This window comes from Oryza brachyantha, chromosome 5 (assembly GCF_000231095.2).
Source record: "Oryza brachyantha chromosome 5, ObraRS2, whole genome shotgun sequence".
Taxonomy (NCBI): Eukaryota; Viridiplantae; Streptophyta; class Magnoliopsida; order Poales; family Poaceae; genus Oryza; species Oryza brachyantha.
Window position 1 is genome coordinate 19675511 of NC_023167.2, and position 9637 is coordinate 19685147.

The following is a 9637-nucleotide window of genomic DNA, read 5'->3' on the forward strand; positions in this document are numbered from 1 at the left end:
CATGTAGTTAGTATGCTGCTTCAAGTTAAAACCTGAAATTAGACATTGAAATGCTCGATTGATCATCAGAGCATATAATTCTCAGAGGTGAAAAATTAATACTACTATTCAACATAAGGGATGATTTACATCACAGCCGCTAAGCTAAACTAAACTTTACATCAATCCAACTAAGCTAAATTTATCCATGAATAATACAATATAAACCGCTCAATCCAAATATGAGTACAGACTAACAAACGAAGAATATCACAATCTAGGATGTATATAAAAATACTTGTTCTGTATATAAAAGAATTGTACATGGTAATCCTTTCCCACTACCAAACTCATACTCTACTCTGAGTTCTCCAGAACTGCATGGGGCAAACTTTCACGATCTCTACAAGAAATACGTCAGCTGCTGCTTCTTCCTGGAGCCGCCTTCTCCATAGAGGTCGTTCCATTGCTTCAGCTCGTTCATGACAGCACCCTCCGCGGCGAAGCTCGCAGCAACCTGCATCACCAGACAACGTTTCACTATCATTATCTGTTTCATGTCATTATAACTGTGTTAGTCAGGACAGGACTGCAGTAACTCACTTGATTCTTGGCCTGCCTCAAGTCCTCCATCGTCAGTGGCCTGAGATCAATAGTCACTCCATCTCCACCTTCAGCCTTTGCTTCTGAGTTTTCTGGCTTGCTTTCCGTTTTCTCTTCTTTGTTTTCTGAACTTTCCTTCTCCTTACTTTCAGGATTTTCTGGGTTCTCCTTCTTACTTGTGGAATTTCCTGAATTCTCTGCAGTAGCCCCTTTCTCTTTTGCCTCGTTTGCCCTTCTTTCCTGAGGAATGAAAAGATGTATAATTAGACAAGTATGCTACGCCTACAAGCTGAGCAGAAAGTGATTTCTCATAATTGGCTATTGCAATCTAGGCCAAACTGAAAGTTTGAGCATCGGAGCAGTCACAATCTTACCATCTCCTTTTCTCGTTCTCTCTTGAGGAGCTCCCTAACAGGGCGGTAAGCAGCTGTCACACAAAGATTCTGGTACAAAAAAAATAGAGAATTTCATTTACTGAATCCGATAATTTTAGCATAGAAGCTTACTACTGATTCAAGTTCAAAGCAGTGCGCAAACCTTAAGGTCGCTGCCACTGTATCCTTCGGTCATGGTTGCAAGCTCCTTGAAATCGATACCTTCGTCGACCTTCTCTTTTGACAATAGTGTCCTTAAGATCAACTCTCTGCTATCTAGAGTTGGAAGGCCAACCATGATTCTGTTCAGCATAACAAATAAAGGAAATGAATTATCATCTCTTCATGAAACAACCGGTTGCATCTCTTCTCCCTCGAAATAATGCAACATCTGAACATACCTGCGCTCAAATCTCCTAATGATGGCTTGATCAAGATCAAAGGGTCTATTCGTAGCAGCAAGAACAAGGATCCTTTCACCAGACTTTGACAAGAGACCATCCCAGTGACTCATGAACTCATTCTTGATCTTACGCATCGCCTCATGTTCACCGCATCGAGCGCGCTGCCCTAACATACTGTCAACCTCGTCAACAAAAATGATTGTGGGAGCCACCTTGGCAGCCAAACTGAACAACGCTCGGACATTTTTCTCGTCCTCCCCGAACCATTTCGATGTGATGGTGGACATGGAAACATTGATGAAGCTGGCGCCCGCGTCGTTTGCTATAGCCTTAGCAAGCATTGTCTTCCCTGTTCCCGGTGGCCCGAACAGCAATATTCCTCGGCAAGGCTTAAGAAGTCCTCCCTTAAAAAGATCGGGACGTCGAAGAGGTAGCATTACCAGCTCCTGAAGCGACTCTTTGATATCAGCCAGCGCTCCAATGTCATCAAATGTCACTCCTATTTCACTGGCTGGTATAACCTCTGGTCTGATGCGCTTCTCAAACTCGTTATCTGGAATTTCCTGTTCAGTAGGAAGAACACAGACGGTTAAAACTTCATTCTTTGCAATGATCACAACAAACTATAATGTTGGCTTTACACAGTTAGGAGGCTACAGAATTGGTGGAACGGAAGCCACAAAAAAACTGAAATAATGAGCGAAACTTACTGGTTTTTGTGGTGGTAATGGACCATCACCATCTTTAAGTGGCAATGTGGTCGATTTCTCCGTATCAGGTTTTTTGGATCCATTGGCACCTTTCATATCATCCTTTGCAAACAGGAGAATTATAGTCAGTCTCATTAACAAAGTAGCTGGACAATATTTCTTGCAACCTTATATCCATAATTTACCTCCAATTTCAGTGTCTCTTTCCCACCAAAACCACTTTCTTGGAAAATGCTTAGTCCATGGGACAAACTGTAAAACAATTGTACCAAAAAATTAAGAACAAAAACTAATTATGAACTGAATATCAAGACAAATGATCAAACCTTTTCGATGACAGAACAAGCTTCCCATTTTTGTATTCAGGATCCTTGTTGTGGTTCAAATGGTATGATACTGCTGAGACAATAATTTCCTCTATGTAGTTGCTGAGAATCATAGTATCAGCTTGGCAGATTGAGCTTAAATCATCACAGTCCAGATCGTTCGCTGACAGTACCTCTATGATGTGGTTTCTATTATCTAAAATCTGGATTTTCTTTATGTCTTCTTCCATTTGAGTTCTCCAACTATCGAGATGGGACTCCTCTTCCGGTGGTTTAATATCGACATGAAAAGGGAACAAGCTGCTAACTCTCTCATCCACATCCCTGTGGTCACTATCTGAATCAAGTAATCTGGAGCCAAGTATCAACACTTGTCCAGACAACTTGCCTAACATTTTCTGGAACAAAGAATAAGTCCTTTGTGATCTATGAAGGAGGTGGTCAACATCCCTTATATAAAGAATAACTGGATGATTTTCAGCCACAGAAACCATGACCTACAAACGTGGCCACAGTTTAAGTAAAATCATAATTTGAGACAGCTGGACAAGTTCAGTCAGGGTATATTATTACCTTGTAAAGTGACTGTACCAGAACTTTCTCATCGAAACACCAGCTACTGGTTCGCCTAGCTGAAACTGCATCAGTAGAAAAAAGAGGGGAAAACGTAAAAAAAAAAACTTCTTCAGCATACTATTATTTCCTGTTCTACTATATTACGGGTACCAACGAAAAAACAATATATATAATCAAGATGGCTTTGGTTTTCTGAAACGTAGATCTAAATATAGTAACTAAAGAAGACCATGCACACACGTCTGAATTTCATTTTTTTTTGAAAATACGACGGCAAAAGTCCTGCCGGAATATATTAGAAAAGTTGTTACAAATAGAGAAAAGAAAAGAAACGAGATTACATTGGGAGGAAGCTGCTAGAAGAGGGGGAAAACTCTCATGAAGGTCGAAAGGCCAAGCGTCTTAAATCTATCTCTAGTTTTATTTTGTGGGCTACTTGAATAGCTGTGTTGTGCTGACTGTTGAAGACTTTGTCATTTCTCTTTTTCCAAATGTGCCACCAAGTTGTTATCAGGGATCCTATTAAGTTTTTCTGCAGGGATTTCGGTTTGATTTCGTAGAAGGATCTCCACCATTCCCTTAGAGTCTTGTTATTTGGCAGCAAGAGCGTGTTATGCTTACCCTATAAACAGAGTTGATTCCAAGTTTCTTTTGCATAGCTGCATTCCTTGAAAAGGTAGGTGATGTCTTCAAACGCTTCACCACACAAACTACATATCCAGTTGCATGGCCAATGCCTTGAAAAGGTGGGTGGTGTCTGAATTTCATTTTGATGGACTTATACAGAGACGCATGCATAATTTTACCAGAAAATGGGGATGCCAGCAGTCCGAAACTGGTGGAGGTAAGTAACTGTGATCTACGAGCAGTCTACACTATATTCTGCACATGCTCGAAATAACATGAATAAAACGGAAGCAGAAGACATGACCAAACAAAGTTCACCTGAATGTGCAGAACACTGCGAAGAAACGTCGCTCATATCAGAAGACACAGAAGTACTTTTCCGTAGTGGAGGCGCATTGCTAGTTGCTTCAGAACCTCTGAAAAAAAAAATAATGCAAGGGTGAATAGTACTGCATAAGTTCAGTTCATCTCACATTTGATAACTGAAAAAAACATGTTTATTACCTGGCCTTTACATCTGCACTGCTTGTGTGGCGTTGCAATGATTCTGCAAAAGTGTTTGATGCACAACAGAACAAGAAATGTCAGAAATCTTCAAATGAGCAAGAATAAAGTGGTTCATGCACATGGTAGGGAGTTTTCATATCTTGAGTTAGACACTAAAACAGTAAAGTATATTGAAATAATCTATTGTAATAAAATCAAAGTGGCACAAAATAATTTAATGTTCTGATACTGATACCTCTGGGTTCAGCACTTTTAGAAAATATTGTGAATGATCCAATCAAATCAGACATCCTCCCGAATGTGGTATCAGAAATGGACTGGTTATGAACCTGTAGAAAACATGCATGTCAAACAGCAATTCCACGAGCATCATCGAGTTAACAATAAAGAGATTCAATGAATTATGCTGGCATACACAAAGTAAGTGTGTGACCATGATCTGTGCCTACTAAAACATGAGGCTATCTTTAACAGCGTCGGCGATCATTCACGATGGTCCGATCCATCACAAAGGAAAGAAGTATGCACGTTGTTTACTCACCAAGCCTTTGCTGGAGCTCCCGTATTTGCTTTGGATCTACAGCAGTATTCAGTAACAGAAAAATTCAGAACAGTGTGAGCACTGGCCAGCAAGATACATATGAACAGTAAGCGTTGCAAAGTCGGCAACAGTTTCCAACTTACCCGGAGCGAAAAATCGGTGACATCCAGGATTAGCAAGTGGGTCTTGTAGTAGTGCGACAGGGCTCTTGCCAGAGACTGCAGGTAAGGCTCTGCACATCGCATTGCAGGCAGCATCAGTAAACAGCACACATTTTCACGAGATGAACACAGAGATGAACATATATAGAGACAGCCAGGCAACACGAACCTGTGGGGCCAGCGAGCAGTATCGCGCGGCTGGCGGCGCAGAGGTTCCGGATGTGCTTGGACAAATCGGCTTGCTTGAGGTGGACGAACGCCCCGCTGATGAGCACCTCCTTCGTCCGCTCGCTGCAAATTTACAAAGCCAGTGGAGTTGCATCAGATGAGGAAGTATCCAACCAAATCATTCTCGTAATAACGACAACCCAAAAAGGCGAGGAGGAAGGGAAAAAAAAAAAAAGCAGCAACAACAACGCCACGCTTTCCGCGTCGGATCGCACGCGAACACCAGCTCCGCCGCGACGCGAAGCGAACCGAATCGGCGAACACATCATCCTATCCTCGATCGAACCACCGCCGGCGAGGCGGCGCCGTACGTGCTACCAACCTGAGGTAGTAGCGGAACTCGTCGAAGGTGACGTCGCTCTCGCGGCCGTCCACCACCAGCCGCCGCAGCTCCGCCTCCAGCTCCGCCACGCCCACGCCGACCCTCGCGCCGCCGCCCTCGCCGTCCCCCGGAGCCGTCCACCTCGCCGACGCGAGCCCCAGCCCGACGCCGACCCCCACGCCGAGGGCCGACACGAACAGGTTCCTCTGCTCCATGGCGCGCAAAAACCCTAGCTAGCTAGCAACCGCAGGCACGCGATCCAACGCACACTGGACTGGAGGAAGAAGAAGAAGAAGAGTGCGAAATGTGAGGAGCGAATTGGACGAGGGGAAAGGGTTGGTGGGGTTTATATACTCAAGGGAAGAAGAACATGGCCATGGCCATGGCGGCGCCCAACATGGTATTTCTTAGATACATGGGAATTTGTAATAAAATAATAATTACTCAACTGCATTTTTAATTTATTTGCAGTATTTTTTTAAAAAAGGGAGAAAAAAATAATGGAGTAGCTATTAGTATAAAGCAACTTTTGAATGTATATAGGGCTCCATCGTTTCGCAGTTGCAACTGCTTATAAGCCAAAATTTAAATTTTGGAACTTAATTTTAAACTTGATTTTGTGGTTTTTTCATCTTGGTTTCTTTTACATATTTCGCTTTTGAGTCGCTATAGACATGTATATAAAAGTTTTACCTGCAAATTATTTTTCATTTGCAAAAACGTGTTTTCGTTTATTCCACCAAAAAGTGAAACGATGAGAGCTATAATTTGTTGACAGCTCATTCTCTTTGTTGCAATAGTGGAATTTGTGAATAATACCACATCTTAAACTTGCAGTAAATTTATAAAAGGGATAAATTAATAGCTATTATATACTACTAATCGGTTTTTCTCTCTCTTAGAGTAAAAAAGGATAACTTGTCCTTAAAAAAAAGGCTAACTTGTGAATTTGACAGCTCCTCTTGTTTAAATAGTGGATCAATTTGTAAATAATAGCACATCATAAATTTGTAATAATACATTTTTGAAAAAGGGGAGAAATTAGTAGCTATTATTGTAGTCAATTTTCCTCTTAAATAAAGCCAAAGGGATAACCTTGAAATTTGGAGACAGCTCATATTCTATATGGGAATCATTTGTAGCGGAGAAAAATCCAATTTATAGCATGATTATAATACATTTCCCCTAGGCAAGTGATCTGAACGGGCCACTTTGCGTGTGAGGTGAGTCACACACTTTGAGATGTCCATGGGCATGTGAATTGTCTTGGTTAGGGTATCTTTTGTCCACCCAAAGGAGGTAATCACCCAAACGGTTTTGCCAAATGCACAATGGACTTGCTTGCCGTAGGAGTGAAAATGACTTGCCACTTTTTTTTACCTATGCAACATATAGTGAATTAATTAATTTTTTCTCTCACCTTCTTTTTTAAGTACATTGATAGCTGGACAGTAGAAATATCGATCACTAATTTACCACTTTACACTTGTGTTCTTCACCACCATTACCTCTTTTTCATTTTTGTCCTAAGTGTTCGTTCGTTTTATTAGAAAACCAACATCGTAAAGTTTTGTACGTTTTATTAGAAAACCCACGTCGTAAAGTTTGTGCGTGCCTGTGGAGACAAACATGCATGGCATTGCTAATTTCGCGCCTTTAGTTTATTGAATTTTTTTCTGAAGAAAAAGTATTTTGTGGGTAAAGTGGCTTTGGTTTGTGCAGTTATATATGGCCGTGGTGATCGAGTAGTTGTTTGGTTGTCGCGTTGCACTGAAACAGCCAAACGGAGGAGGGCAGTTCAGAAAGGAAGCTGGAGCCAAGTAGCAAGCAATACGTGAAGCAGTGGTCGGCGTCGTGTGTGACGTGTCCGGGTCGGACTTTGACGTGGATCCGACACGGCAGCCGGCCGGTCCACCCCCCACCCACACCCAACGACTCGGTCGGTGGTGTAGCCATCGCCAACACCACACTCACTGCTGGACGACCTCTTTTCGAATTCCATCTAATAAAAGTAATGGAATAGCTTAATTAATTGGCTAGCTTTAATTGTGCGTATTTGCTACTCCTCCCGTTACAAAAATAAAGCAATGTAGCATGGATCTAGACATATCTCACATCCAGACTCTCACTAGTGAATGTGCCTCATTTTGTATTGGTATGTTTTATTTTGGAACGGAGGAATTAGGATGTGTTTGGTTAGTGATGTGTTTGGTTCGTGGACGAGGTGGGATGAGTCGGTTCTATTTCTGGATTACAGGATAGATTGGTTCTATTTTTCTGTTTGGTTGAAAGGATAGATTGGACCCTGTTTTCTGTTTGGTTGGAGGAATAAGATGGAATAGGGTGAACCTGTGACATGTTTGATTCGAGGGGCGAAGGTAGGATGGCTAGATGTGAACCGCCTAAACCTTCTGTTAAGTGCTAATCATATTTCAGAAATCTTCCCTTAATTGTTAATCATGTTTCAAAAACTAGAAACTACGGATAAAGAAGTATAATACAAAAGTATCAGGAACAATGATCAGTCTGTTACAAATTATGTTCTTCTCACTCAAATACTACATGAAAAGAGCTGCAAAATTCTAAAGCTTATATGAGAGTTGCAGTTCTGAATACATGAGGGCCAAAGATGAAAAATTCAGCACGCTCCATGACTTGTATCATTATCTTATAAACTCACTATTAGTGCAAATGAGGATGAATGAAGCCCGGCTACGCAGGCAAGAATGGATGAGGCGCCGGCCTGAGCTACTCACGAGGGAGGAGGGAGGCCCCCGCTGCTCGCGTCGTTGTCGTGCCAGGCTTGTGCCGCTCGCGCCGTCGCCATGCTAGGAAATCGAGGAGGGGGGGGGGGGGCGGAGGCGGGGGATTAGCCAGATCTAGGAGCCGTCACTGCAACCGCCGCACGGAGTCGCCGCTGCCGCCGCCGAACGGAGTCGCCACATGCACGCCGATTTGTATTTGAGCTAAATGCGATGGCTTAACTTGCGCAGGCTGAGGTGGGACGGCGCGGTCCAGCCGATTTTGGCGGACCAACTTGTCCCGAATCTAACCAGAATATTTCTAGGTGGGTTCATCCCATTCCATTTGGCTCTCAAACCAAACACATGCAAGAATGGGTTGATTCTGTTCCATTCCATTTCAACCTTCAAACCAAACACACTCTAGATGAGATGGGTTGGGTTGGCTCCATTCCTATATTGTAGGATGTGTTGGCTATATTTTTCTGTTTGGTTGGATGGATGAGTTGGACCCTGTTTTTTTGTTTGGTAGAAGGGATGAGATGAGATGAGTTGGACCTGTTTTTTGTTTGGTTGAAGGGATGAGATGAGATGGGTTGGACCTGTTTTTTGTTTGGTTGAAGGGATGAGATGGGATAAATGTTACCTCTCATATCCAAAATAAATATTAAATACTAGGATTAATATATGAATAATCTAAAGTAATATATTTATACAAGTAATATATTTTAAATAAATTTAATAAATAAAATGAACACCTCTCTGTATATCGTGGTCGTCCTGGGACGGATCCGTTCTACTATTTTGATGGGATGGGTTGGACCTGGATCTGAAAAGAATATTACCCTTCTGGGTCCAACCCATCCCACCCATCCACCAACCAAACAGGGTTAGGGATGAGTTGACTCTGTCCCCACCCATCTCATCCCTAGAACTAAACATATACTTAGTGATTAGTCACAGCTAGATATATATTCACAGTATTTAAATGTCTTGAAATAAAACAATCTTTAGGTGTCTTATCATATTAACTGGTTACATTTTTTTTCCAAAATACGTAATATTTATATTTCGAGACAGAGAACATCCATCTCATATGGGATCAACTAAAGGTGATGGCCTGCCTGGTCACCATCTATCACCAACACAGGTCCACAGCCTAGAAGCTAGCTGCATCTATTAACACATTATAATCCCAAACATAAAGACATTGTTGTGCGTCTAATATATATTTATTACTATATACTTGCTCTTATTCTAATGGACAGTCCGTACGAGCAAGACAACTTTTTAAGCGCATGCATGCATGTGTGCACCATGGCTGGAGTGATGCATCGAACAAATTGATTGAGCTTATTACTGGCTGATTGGTCACGGTGTTAGGTCAAGTTCTTTAAAAAACACGTTAAATGAGGCTCTAGCTTGTCAGCAAGTGTCACCCATGAGCTGAAAGTACAGATCATTTGTTTTTTATGTCGTCCAATCGATCTGAGAAATTAAAGTACACCCACATATATATATATATATATATATATATA

The 9637-nt window shown here is 41.8% G+C and overlaps 1 protein-coding gene across 1 annotated transcript; it reads right to left on the reverse strand.

Moving 5' to 3' along the window:
• LOC102723060 (peroxisomal biogenesis factor 6-like) lies at nt 1-5650 on the reverse strand. Its single transcript, XM_040524300.1, has 16 exons — nt 5359-5650; nt 4978-5099; nt 4791-4879; nt 4648-4683; nt 4342-4435; nt 4104-4146; nt 3918-4015; nt 2970-3034; nt 2397-2893; nt 2256-2322; nt 2071-2172; nt 1358-1923; nt 1120-1258; nt 957-1025; nt 583-822; nt 1-496 (listed from the first exon to the last, which is right to left on the reverse strand). Exons 1-16 carry the CDS (start codon nt 5571-5573, stop codon nt 383-385), a joined length of 2556 nt encoding a protein of 851 aa, XP_040380234.1. The 5' UTR covers nt 5574-5650; the 3' UTR covers nt 1-382.
• Nucleotides 5651-9637: the final 3987 nt, after the last annotated feature.